Source organism: Sinocyclocheilus grahami, unplaced genomic scaffold (assembly GCF_001515645.1).
Source record: "Sinocyclocheilus grahami isolate Dianchi unplaced genomic scaffold, SAMN03320097.WGS_v1.1 scaffold447.1, whole genome shotgun sequence".
Lineage (NCBI taxonomy): Eukaryota > Metazoa > Chordata > Actinopteri > Cypriniformes > Cyprinidae > Sinocyclocheilus > Sinocyclocheilus grahami.
The window spans coordinates 398052-412194 of record NW_015505626.1 but is presented as its reverse complement, the minus strand read 5'-3'; the positions used below and the strand labels follow the sequence as shown (position 1 = coordinate 412194).

General features: G+C 35.6%; 1 protein-coding gene across 1 annotated transcript; it reads right to left on the bottom strand.

The window, feature by feature from the left end:
- Positions 1-10704: 10704 nt before the first annotated feature.
- On the bottom strand, positions 10705-13884 carry il21 (interleukin 21). Its single transcript, XM_016234195.1, has 6 exons — positions 13759-13884; positions 13610-13654; positions 12226-12348; positions 12071-12109; positions 11881-11964; positions 10705-10770 (listed from the first exon to the last, which is right to left on the bottom strand). The coding sequence occupies exons 1-6, from the start codon at positions 13882-13884 to the stop codon at positions 10750-10752; spliced, it is 438 nt and encodes a 145-aa protein (XP_016089681.1). The 3' UTR covers positions 10705-10749.
- Positions 13885-14143: the final 259 nt, after the last annotated feature.

Below are 14143 nucleotides of genomic sequence, written 5' to 3'. Positions count from 1 at the left end.
GGACACACTCGGAGGAAGGCTGGATGGCCCGAAATGAATCTTTCTTTCCTTTTCTTTCTCCTTCTGCTTTTTTTCTTTTCTTTTTTTCTCTGTGAACCCGAGTGTCTTGTGGTAGATATTTTGGTTTACGTTTTCTGTTTGTGTTTTAAAACAAAATCTGTCAAAAAATAAAGTGTGTGTATGTGTGTATATATATATATATATATATAAAAAAAATGTACATGGACCATAAAACTGAACTAACCCTTTAAAAGAGTTTTCAAAAGCACATCAGATCTACAGGAATCACATAAATTACCAATTTTGAAATCAAAATGTGGACTGGGTCTGTGATGTCGAAGGGTGAGCTGTTTGTATGTACTCACTTGATAAAATACATTTTTGGACACATTTAAAAGGATAAAAAAAAATTTAAAATGATTATTTATAATTTTTTATTGAAGATTTTCCCAGGATGCTTTCAGCAAAATTGCCCCCCCCCCCCCCCTTCTGTGGCACCCATATTCGAAGTTGAAACCACCTAATACTCTGGCATTTTCTCTCAAAAAGATCCTGTCATCACTGGCAAACAATGAATCTTGGAGTAGTTTGGGGCGTAAAGGATCCATTCCTTGTATTCATTAATGGGACAGCCTTTATCACAGCACTGTGATGCATTGAGTCTTTAAATGCATTAATTGGGACACAGCTGTCTTAAAAATACACACATAAGTTCTTGTGACCATAAACACTCATAATCAAATTTCTACTGACATACATTAGTACATATCGCTGTATCTCCATTGGTCCATTGACCTGCACTGGACTTCAGACATCACTGAAAAAAAGAGAGGAAAAGAAAATATACTTGTGGTTTTTGATATTGCATGTGCTTCTTTTAGTGATGATTTCTTACCACACTTGGCCTTATTGCTTCAACAACTACTGTAGCAAATACGCTCCAAAAAACAAAACATAACAGTGTAAATAACTCAACATTAATGAAATAGCGTTAGCCCCCCCACCCCCTCCCCAAACACATTTGTCCACTCAGACATCACATTTCCAAAACTGTTAACACACAGGCTGAAACTGAAGATCACTGGCCAAAATGACAAATTTTGTTTGCAAAAGTTTAAAAACTTTTAATTTCCACCAGACACTACAACTTGGTCAAATATTTTTCAATCAATCATTTCACAATGGACAACAAAATACAGCTATCAATATGAAATATGATACTTCTCAAAATCAAAAATGTTGAAATGAAGAAGAAAATTTTTTTTAATGAAGAGTTGAAATACTCAGAACATCACATTGGATGTTTTCCCTTGCAGTGTTGCAATGCAATGGAAAGACCTCCCTTGCATGGCAAATCCATCAACAGCCCTCTCTCTTTGGGTGAAACCAGTCTTTCATTTAGTGCATTAAGAAATGTGATGAGGCATTCTGTTTTGAACTGATAGTTTGTATGTGGCAAAGGGCACCATCATTGGAGATGGTAGCACAATGCTCTGCCCAATAAATGTTTCTCCTGCGTCTCCTCACTTCACAGAGGTTGAAGCTGGCTTCATCCACATAAACTCATTTGTGATGTGCCCCTTCAGTGTCAAGCACATTATTCTCTAAGAAAAAAAAAATTTCATAGAGCAAATTATTCCAGTTGCACGTAACTGTATGGTATAAAAATGCATTACAATACATTAACAAATCTGAACAAAGCATGTCAAAATTGACATTATGACAAACACATAAATGGGATTCATAAAACATTTGCATTAGTTTGTTCTGCCAACAGGGCAATACAGTAAAGCTGAAATACACAGTGGTATACAGTAACATTGTGACTTACCTGTTGCCATTCTGAAAAATGCCTGACAAAAGATGCCACAGTGCTCCGACTCAGAATGGGTTGGACCCTTTGCCCAGCCTCTCTAAAGGACAAGCTATGATTGATGACACACTCAATAACTGCTGCCTGATTTCATTTGAAGTTTGAACTGTATTTTCTTCTTTTACAGTAATGCAGCTCCTCCATCATGTATGCAAACACCTCTTTCTCTGGTCCTCTGCCATGCTCTCTTACTCTCCTTCCAAGCCTTTGGTCTCTTTGATCCAATAGCAGGACAGAGGTGGCATCTTTTATAGAGGGATGAGGACTGATTGCTGATTGAAGAGTTGTGCAAACTCTAAGTCCAGGTAAGTCTAAATATGAAGAAAGGATCCCAGAAGAGACCATTAACAGGACACATTTAATCCATACGCACATGGACCTTTTCGCAGTATCCACCTTATTTTTCAATGCAGAAGTAAGCCATTTTCTGTGTATGTGCGAGACTTCCCATTCATTAGCCGTTGTAGGGAAATCACAAGACAAATTATAAAGTGCAGTAAACAGTCAAATTGTTTGTGCTACAAACCAGTGTCATTAAGACAATACAGTAAAATAATACGGTAATAAACACCAGTTACAATATCAAACAGCAAAACTAGCTCTTTTTTTACAGCTAAAAATACCTGGAAGCAAATAACACGGGAAGCCCAACACATTCAATTTACAGATGTCCGCACCAGCACCACTTTAGATAAATAAACTAGTAATGAACAAGCAGTGCTTGAAGTGGAAAAAAGAAGTGCCGGTACACACAAAAAAGTGCAGGTACTCTAAAGGCTAAAATATAGAAGTGCCAGTACTGCGTACCGGTGCGTACCGGCCCACTTCAAGCACTGTGAACAAGAGTTCAACATGCTATAACCTCATTACATGTTTTTTAAAGGGGTCATCGGATGCTCATTTTCCACAAGTTGATATGATTCTTGAGGGTTTTAATGAAAAGTCTTTAACATACTTTGGTTAAAATTTCTCAATGTAGTGTAAAAAACACCCTTTTTACCCTGTCAAAATCTGCTCTGTTTTCAGCATACCGTTCTAGTCCATGATGCTTTAAATGCTAATGAGCTCTGCTGACCCCGCCCCTCTATTCCGTGGGGTGACGAGCAGACTGTAAACTTAAGCCTCGAAACTTGCTAACTAGTACATTATTAGGAAAGGTTTATAAAAAAAACCTTATACTCACTTCTACTGTAGATGAAACTGGATCACGAATAATTCGCGCGAACTTAAATGCATTTAGACAGATCGGGGATCAGCGCATTCCCTTCAAAAAACAAAAGTAACGTTAATCCTCTGTGTCTTCAGCGGCTCAGATGTTGGGAGTAAATGACGACTGTTATGTTCATTATTACATCCAACACCTCAATCGCTTAGTTGGAGACGTGAGATGCATCCCAATTAAAAGGCTGCGTCCTTTCGAAGGACGCATTTAAAGGCTTTATACGTCATTAAGGATGTCTTATTAAAGAAGAGTAACCATAATAAAATGGACTGTTATTCCTTATGAGGTGTAAAATACTATAATTTCTTTTTTACTTTGCAATTTAACGGTTAATTTTCTTAAATTAGTCTTCCCCGATTACATATGCAGCCTTCAAATGCGTCCTTTGAAGCACGCAGCCTTTGAATTGGGACGCATGGATTCTTGTCTTCCCCTGCACCAGAGTCGACACAATGGCAGACAGCTCACTCGGGCGGGTGGAAGGTAAGACGCTAGTGTCAATCAACTATCGTGGGAGGGGCCTGTGCAGAACTATGTCATTCTGACAGGAATCTCAGAACAGCCTGATTGAGAAAGGGGATTTTAAAATAGAGATTTAAAAAAAAAACACTGGGTGGATTTTTATCATTATAGGATGGATGTGTACACACACTTCCAACACACATTTATGTTCAAACAACATGCAAAATGAATTTTGCATCCGATGATCCCTTTAAAGAAAGGACTGACATGGAAATTTAATTCGAATATGGGTATAAATTTATATCAGTTGACTCCACTAAAGTGAAAAGTCCATGTGCAGTTCACTAAAAAATAGATCACTTTGCAAACTGTAACAGGCATATCATTATATGGGAAAAAGTAAATCATTATGCTAGTATGCAAAGTAAGTAAGACCATAGACAACTAATTACTGGGTTGTCTGAGATTCTGAGTCTTCTGACTTTCAGCTTTCTCCAGCAGAGAGCGCCTTTTGTTCGTCTAAACAACATACACGTTTCATTTTTCCTGACTGGCCCTGCATCCCAATGTGCATACATACTATCCACCCTATCTGCACTAAATAGTTTTGACAGTTACTAAAATCACATAGAATTCAGGATGGATAGTATGCACATTGGGACGCAGGCTGAGTGCTCGGCTGGTTATGTATGTATGTATGTATGTATTTTTTGTGTGTCAATTGCTGTCATCCTTTGCAACATTGAAAATGCATACAAAATAAATATAAAATAAATTAATAATGAATTATCCTAGAGATTTTCAGTGTACTGGTCATCACTAATTATGTATGTATTTATTTGGGATTTCAGTTTTTCGAAATTATTATTTTTCTTTTGTGATGCGTTTTAGAAATCACCGTTGAAATGTTCCTTATGCAATATGTATTTAAAACTAGATATGCTTAAGGCAATGGCTCAAGTCTAAAATATAAATAATTGTTAAACCACAACAATATGATTACTAATAATTTTCTAAGAAGTACGGAAATGTTTGTTATTTTATTTTCCAGATAATAGGCTATTATCTCAATAAAAATATTTTCCAGTTAAAGAAAGAAAAAGGAAAGATAGAAAGAGCGATTTAATAAATGAATGAATGAGTGAGTGAGTGAATGAATGTTTTCTCTGTATATAAAATCTTGTATTTTCTTGATACACCGGTCACGAACAAAGCTTCATTCAAAAGTTTGTATTTCCAAAAATTAAATAAATAATGTGAATAATTATTTATTTGAATAATAATAATAATTATAATAATAATAAAAAGAATAACTCTATGTCTATATAAAACTTCCTTGACTAGGGCAGGATGCTACAAGTTAGATTACTGCCATTCAAATGCAGTTTGCACTGAGGCAATTAAATCAAATATGAGATCCACAGCTCTTATGACATGTTCATAAAGACTTGTTTTGATAAAGCTTGTTTGCAAACTTTAACTGGTGGTGTATGCCCACACAAAAACAACAAGAACTGTTTACTGGAATTGATCAGGTTTAGCTTTAAAGGGGTCATTGGATGTAAAATTCACTTTTACATGGTGTTTGAACATAAATGTGTGTTGGCAGTGTGTGTACACAACCACCGTATAATGATAAAAATGCACCCAGTGTTAACCCCTTTCTCAAATCAAGCCATTCTCAGATTCTTGGCTGTGTGATGTCACACAGTCCCAGGCCCCTCCCACGATAGTTGATTGACTCTGGTGTTTTACCTTAGAGGGAGTCTATGGGACTGACTCCCTTTTGGAGCCAGCCTCTAGCGGCCAGTCGATGAATTGCAGTTTTAGTCACTTCCGTGTTGGTTTCACAAGAGAGACCGGAAGGTTGCCACTTGACCAACACACATTTATGTACAAACACCATGTAAAAGTGGATTTTGCATAATAGGTGCCCTTCATAATAGGTACCCTTTAAAGTTCAACGTAGGGATGTAGTTTGTAAAGAAAAAATATTTATACTACACTTTAGATAAATAAACTAGTAATGAACAAGCAGTGCTTGAAGTGGAAAAAAGAAGTGCCGGTACACACAAAAAAGTGCAGGTACTCTAAAGGCTAAAATATAGAAGTGCCAGTACTGCGTACCGGTGCGTACCGGCCCACTTCAAGCACTGTGAACAAGAGTTCAACATGCTATAACCTCATTACATGTTTTTTAAAGGGGTCATCGGATGCTCATTTTCCACAAGTTGATATGATTCTTGAGGGTTTTAATGAAAAGTCTTTAACATACTTTGGTTAAAATTTCTCAATGTAGTGTAAAAAACACCCTTTTTACCCTGTCAAAATCTGCTCTGTTTTCAGCATACCGTTCTAGTCCATGATGCTTTAAATGCTAATGAGCTCTGCTGACCCCGCCCCTCTATTCCGTGGGGTGACGAGCAGACTGTAAACTTAAGCCTCGAAACTTGCTAACTAGTACATTATTAGGAAAGGTTTATAAAAAAAACCTTATACTCACTTCTACTGTAGATGAAACTGGATCACGAATAATTCGCGCGAACTTAAATGCATTTAGACAGATCGGGGATCAGCGCATTCCCTTCAAAAAACAAAAGTAACGTTAATCCTCTGTGTCTTCAGCGGCTCAGATGTTGGGAGTAAATGACGACTGTTATGTTCATTATTACATCCAACACCTCAATCGCTTAGTTGGAGACGTGAGATGCATCCCAATTAAAAGGCTGCGTCCTTTCGAAGGACGCATTTAAAGGCTTTATACGTCATTAAGGATGTCTTATTAAAGAAGAGTAACCATAATAAAATGGACTGTTATTCCTTATGAGGTGTAAAATACTATAATTTCTTTTTTACTTTGCAATTTAACGGTTAATTTTCTTAAATTAGTCTTCCCCGATTACATATGCAGCCTTCAAATGCGTCCTTTGAAGCACGCAGCCTTTGAATTGGGACGCATGGATTCTTGTCTTCCCCTGCACCAGAGTCGACACAATGGCAGACAGCTCACTCGGGCGGGTGGAAGGTAAGACGCTAGTGTCAATCAACTATCGTGGGAGGGGCCTGTGCAGAACTATGTCATTCTGACAGGAATCTCAGAACAGCCTGATTGAGAAAGGGGATTTTAAAATAGAGATTTAAAAAAAAAACACTGGGTGGATTTTTATCATTATAGGATGGATGTGTACACACACTTCCAACACACATTTATGTTCAAACAACATGCAAAATGAATTTTGCATCCGATGATCCCTTTAAAGAAAGGACTGACATGGAAATTTAATTCGAATATGGGTATAAATTTATATCAGTTGACTCCACTAAAGTGAAAAGTCCATGTGCAGTTCACTAAAAAATAGATCACTTTGCAAACTGTAACAGGCATATCATTATATGGGAAAAAGTAAATCATTATGCTAGTATGCAAAGTAAGTAAGACCATAGACAACTAATTACTGGGTTGTCTGAGATTCTGAGTCTTCTGACTTTCAGCTTTCTCCAGCAGAGGACGCCTTTTGTTCGTCTAAACAACATACACGTTTCATTTTTCCTGACTGGCCCTGCATCCCAATGTGCATACATACTATCCACCCTATCTGCACTAAATAGTTTTGACAGTTACTAAAATCACATAGAATTCAGGATGGATAGTATGCACATTGGGACGCAGGCTGAGTGCTCGGCTGGTTATGTATGTATGTATGTATGTATTTTTTGTGTGTCAATTGCTGTCATCCTTTGCAACATTGAAAATGCATACAAAATAAATATAAAATAAATTAATAATGAATTATCCTAGAGATTTTCAGTGTACTGGTCATCACTAATTATGTATGTATTTATTTGGGATTTCAGTTTTTCGAAATTATTATTTTTCTTTTGTGATGCGTTTTAGAAATCACCGTTGAAATGTTCCTTATGCAATATGTATTTAAAACTAGATATGCTTAAGGCAATGGCTCAAGTCTAAAATATAAATAATTGTTAAACCACAACAATATGATTACTAATAATTTTCTAAGAAGTACGGAAATGTTTGTTATTTTATTTTCCAGATAATAGGCTATTATCTCAATAAAAATATTTTCCAGTTAAAGAAAGAAAAAGGAAAGATAGAAAGAGCGATTTAATAAATGAATGAATGAGTGAGTGAGTGAATGAATGTTTTCTCTGTATATAAAATCTTGTATTTTCTTGATACACCGGTCACGAACAAAGCTTCATTCAAAAGTTTGTATTTCCAAAAATTAAATAAATAATGTGAATAATTATTTATTTGAATAATAATAATAATTATAATAATAATAAAAAGAATAACTCTATGTCTATATAAAACTTCCTTGACTAGGGCAGGATGCTACAAGTTAGATTACTGCCATTCAAATGCAGTTTGCACTGAGGCAATTAAATCAAATATGAGATCCACAGCTCTTATGACATGTTCATAAAGACTTGTTTTGATAAAGCTTGTTTGCAAACTTTAACTGGTGGTGTATGCCCACACAAAAACAACAAGAACTGTTTACTGGAATTGATCAGGTTTAGCTTTAAAGGGGTCATTGGATGTAAAATTCACTTTTACATGGTGTTTGAACATAAATGTGTGTTGGCAGTGTGTGTACACAACCACCGTATAATGATAAAAATGCACCCAGTGTTAACCCCTTTCTCAAATCAAGCCATTCTCAGATTCTTGGCTGTGTGATGTCACACAGTCCCAGGCCCCCCCCACGATAGTTGATTGACTCTGGTGTTTTACCTTAGACCCGCCCTGAGTGAACTGTAGACAGTCCGACCGCCATTGTGTCGACGCCGGAGCAGGTGTAGAACAGAATTACTCCTAAGTGATTGAGGTCTTCTGTTGTTTTTGTGTGTGTGTATGTATTGAGTGTGTGTGTGTGTGTGTATACAACATGTAAACACAGTGTTGCAAGTTTGATTTGTTTTGTTTACACGCTCTCTCTCTCTCTTTCCTGTGTTTCAGTGACATTGGCATCCAGTTGGTCAGAGAACAAACCTTTTTAGTGACTGCCTTGAGTGTCTTCCTACACTGTAAATACTGTAAATAGTTGCTTTAGTTTTTCAGTAACTGGATATTCATAGTAATTAGCAGAGAAAAAAATTACAATTACAAATGTCAAAAAAAATTATTTTGTGTGTTTATTAGCTCTAAAATTATCACTGATCAAATCTGTTTTGGTTCACTGTTTTCATTATTAGGATTGTTCAAAATAAATACTGTTTAGTTACAATGTTCAAATGTTGTTCTGAAATAGTTTTGTGTTTTGTGTTTGGGAATAGGATTCCTAGGCTTTTCTTGAAATAAAAGATCTAAATGACTTTTCCTAAGCTTTTCTTGAAATAAAATACCATAAAGATGTACTTTATGCAAGTTTTTAACCTAAAAAAATGTTTTATTTCTGCTTTTATTTCAGGAAAAGTTTAGGCAGCCTTTCAAAAATGCCATTTGGAGACTCCAAATGGACACCTGGTAACCAAATGAGTCAACACTACAAATGCTGTTCAGGTGAGTCACTTTCATGTACAATTTACCTTGTTTTACTCTGTTGCTATACTAATTTTGAGTTATTATGACTCCAGAGTAACAAAGGTTCAAGTGTCTAGTTCAAACAATACCAGATTTATAAATATAGACCATAGGGTTCAAGAGCTACAGACATTTCTATTTGGATATGTCGTTTTTCAGAAAATGCTCAAAAATAGGGGCGCACAGTAAGTGGTTAATAACGTGCTAGTTAGCAAGTTTCACGATGAATGCGGCTAAAGTTTACAGTCTCAGAGAACGGCGCGTCACCCCATGGAAGAGAGAGGGGCAGGGTCAAAGCCACCAGAAGGCAACCCTGCAACCAAATGCTAACGCTTCCGGTCTGGCAGTACGAGGGAAAGGAGACCAGAGGCCGTTTTTTTTAAGAATGAATGAATGTCAATGGAGGAGAGGCTTCACTATGCTGAATAAACAGCCTTTTAAAGGAAACAGCTTATCATTTAATGAATTTTCAACATGTTTTACACTATATAATACTTTTGGATTAAACTATTTTTAGAATTTACCATGAAAAAATCCTGTTTTATAAGACAAGTCACTGACTTTTTGCGACAGGTGGGATTCAGTTTACGGTATTCATTCCTATGGTATCCGTAAACGGTGATTGAGTGTTATACAACTCTGACTGAAATTCAATTATGTCAAGGCTGTAATGGGATTGGTTGTTAAGGCACACATGATCCAAGTTAGCCGTTATGCTTTCTCCATTAGTAAGTAATACAGACCCTCTCATGTTCCTATAGTAAGACAATCTCTGGTGGGGTGAACAGAGCTCATTAGCATTTAAAGGGACATTCACCGCAACGGGTTTCTGTGAACAGAGCTGTTTTTGACAGGGTAAAAAGAGAGTTGCTTTACACTACCATTGAGACATTTTAACCAAAGTATGTTATAGACTTTTCATTAAGACCCTAAAGAATCTTAACAACAATGGGCATCCGATGACCCCTTTAAAGGTGACAACAAACACCTTTCACCATTCATGATGTTTCTGTCGCATCTGCTCAGGCACTAAACACATTTGACATGCACAGAGAATTCACCGGCCACCTCAAATAACCATCACAGCCATGTAAACCGAAAGAAATATTTTAATGTCAAATAAATATCATCCAAAAATATGCATCTCATTGTGAGACATATAATAAGTGTATCTGCTTTTTAAAGAGACACTGGTAACATATCATCTGAATGGGTGGTTTTCCTGACAAAGATTAAGAATACAATTCCTAGCGTACTTAATAAAGTGAAAAATCTACTCGAAAGCCCTTGTGATGTTGCATAAGGATTCATCTTCTTCAGGGAAACCACCCTTTGTTCCAGGAACGGGGCTGTTATGAAGGCGGCAGTGCTGGCATCTCACCACAAGATGATATGCCATAACAAACGGTATAACAAAACTAATACATATGATTAAATAACGGATGTCTTATTTCGTAAAGAAGCTGTTGCCCTGTTCCTAGAAACGTGAACATTCCTTTAACAGATCCTCTACTTAAAACAAACAAGAAAACGTTCAATAAATAATCAATAAATAGAACAGCAGGAGCAGCGGAGCGTGTGAGCCTCTTCTCTGCTGTGGGTTGGTCAGGTAGTGTTATACACAGTCTCTTCACTCGTTCATCTTTACGCTTGACTGGCATAGATCTAGAAAAAGAAAAGTAGGTCGTTAACACAAGGCTTCTTGTCTCTGTTTATGCTTTCAGAGGAATCTTTTTCATTACAATGAACAGTTAAAGAAAAGCACCACTTAGACCTATCTCGAGTTAATAAATTAATTCATAACTCTGTGTAATTCTTTATAAACAAATTTAATATAAAAAGAAAAGAAAATATATTTTGCTTTAAGAAAATTTAAGTTTACATACATACACACATACATATACATTATATACATATATATATATATTAGTGCTATCAAACGATTAATCGCTATTAATCGCATCCAAAATAAAAGTTTTTGTTTATATAATATATGTGTGTGTACTGTGTATATTTATTATGTATATATAAATACACACATATACAGTATATATTTTGAAAATGTTTACACGTGTATTTACATGTATATATTTATATTCATATCATTTATATTATATATAAATATATTTAGTATATACACATAACACATTTCTCTTAAATATATACGTGCATGTGTGTATTTATATATACATAATAAATATACACAGTACACACACATATATTATGTAAACAAAAACTTGTTTTGGAATTTAAGTTTACATACATACACACATACATATACATTATATACATATATATATATATTAGTGCTATCAAACGATTAATCGCTATTAATCGCATCCAAAATAAAAGTTTTTGTTTATATAATATATGTGTGTGTACTGTGTATATTTATTATGTATATATAAATACACACATATACAGTATATATTTTGAAAATGTTTACACGTGTATTTACATGTATATATTTATATTCATATCATTTATATTATATATAAATATATTTAGTATATACACATAACACATTTCTCTTAAATATATACGTGCATGTGTGTATTTATATATACATAATAAATATACACAGTACACATTATGTAATTATGTAAACAAAAACTTGTTTTGGATGCGATTAATCGTGATTAATCGTTTGATAGCACTAATATATATATATATATATATATATATATATATATATATACCCACACATATATATACATATATATATGCAAACACACACACACTATTGAGGGACATTCAGGATTGCTTTGAACTAACCTTTTGCAGAAGAGTTTGAAAATTCTTCACAAACATTCGGCTGTCAACCTTGTTGTACGAGTCACATGACTTGCACTGAGACGTCTGAAACAGAACATTGCACAAGTCAGAACTATGCAACAACATTATTACAATTTATGCAAAATACATTTGCAGCAGTTTGCAATTTTTGTTCCTTTGTGTTTCTCACCTGTATCTCTTCAGTTTTGCAACTGGACACACTTTTCACCTGTTAAAAGAAAGAACAAATAAATAAATGAGCATTTCTCATTTCTTAGATTTAAAATCATGCATGCATTGACATGCAGTTCACTCTGCCCATAAACATAATAAACACACACTCACAATGACTGATTTGCGAAGCTCGTGTGAGATGATCCTCTGTGACCGCTTTAGTTTGGCATCAGCCACTGACAGGTTAAGCACTTGGGACCGAAAACATTCCAGAGCAGATGCAACACAGCAGTCCTGTGTAAAGAAACAAAGCCTACTGTTAACATAAACCCAGCAAACTAAAATATATTACAAGAAAGTTTTGCCAGTAAGAAAACATTACTTCTGAATGTTCTCTGAACATTACAATTTCTTAAAAACATTTGTACGAATGTTCCATTTTAGCATTTTGCAAACATTTTTGCTTTTTAAAATCATCCTGAAACAATTTAACTTTGAACAAACATTCTATTGACGTCACTGGAAGAATGCTTGGTCATAACCTTGCCAGAACATTCTGAGAACGTTCCCTGATGGCCATTAATGTCTATATGAGTTTTGTAGTCAGATTGGATTGTTTTTTCGTGCAAACCCTGCATGAAAGGCTCTCGGTTCCCCAGCCACGAGCTCTTTCTCTTCCTGTCTGTTATTGTATGCAGAAATCTATACATCTTGACTCTAAATTTCCCTTGTGCTCGAGCAGTTTTCACAGAAACTAGGAGGAAACTCTTTCTTTCCACACAGAAAAACACAAACCGTTTTCCGTACGTGAGACGAGAGTGTACAGAAACTAACTTTTTCTGTGTCACTAAGCCATTATTGGTTTACACTTCATTTTAAGGTGTTCTTGTTACATTGTAATTATACATTTAAGTACTGAGTAATATTAATTAACTACATGTACTTACTATATGGTTAGGGTTAGGGTTCGGTTTAAGGTTACTTGCATGTAATTATGCATCATTTATTGTTATTATAATAGTATAACAAGGACACCTTAAAGTGTTACCCAACTATGCAATGTTTGTAATAATAATATGAAAAAAAGACTGCAACTGTGAAATAGGCCAAATCTGTTTTAGCAGCTCTACTCTCACTCCCCGTTCGGCTGTTGTCATATTACTCATCATATTTCTCCTAAATGAAGCATACTTTCTCCTGACTGACTTGCACAAAATGACTTTTAATCTAAAACGAGAGGGTGTTTGCCAAGAAAGGCATGACTAAAAATCTTTATTTCTGTACTGATTGAAGGATTCAGCGAAATGTAGATCATTTGTATGGAATCAGCCCACGTTTTTTTTGCAAATCACGTTTGTTTGAAAATCAACTGTGTTGAACTGAAACTTGTTCTGTGAAAGGTGGGCCGTATAATGACAGAAACGTGTTTATATTACAGCAGGCCGAATCACTGAGTCATGCAGAAATTAAGCAAGCCTAATTGTGTGGTCATATTAGACCGCCGATGGCATCCAGTGAATACTGAATTTAATGGAGAAGAAAAATCATTTCTTACCTTCAGATCGTTGATGGTGGGTGAGTTCAAACTTTTGCTGTTGTCCTTTATTTTTTAAAAACAAGAAAAAGCAGATAAAAAAATTGGTCAATGTTACATAAAATGTGTAAAAAAAAACGCCATCCGTAGATCTTTAGAAGCCAACTTACCATTCCGTGGTTGACCTTGTTGAGTTCATTCATAACTTTACTGAGCGTGAGGATCTTTGGCGACTCCTCTGCCTGCGCTGCCATCCAACAAACCACTGCAAACACTAAACACACAGACGCCTTCATGCTTAAGCTGCAAGTTTTCTTCTGTAACTTCTCTAAAGCTACTTGGATTGATGTCCGTCATACTGTCGACAGGTACACAATCACCTTATATAAGAATCCTTGAGGACGCTGGAAAATCGCTTCTTTGTGGAGATTGGAACACTCAATTTTTACAATGACTAATTAGTTTTTCTTTTCCACTGGCCACTCGTCACAACAGTCAGTTGACGAAGATGTAATCGAGAGGCGCGTGCGCGGGGGTGTACGGATGCTGTGTGTG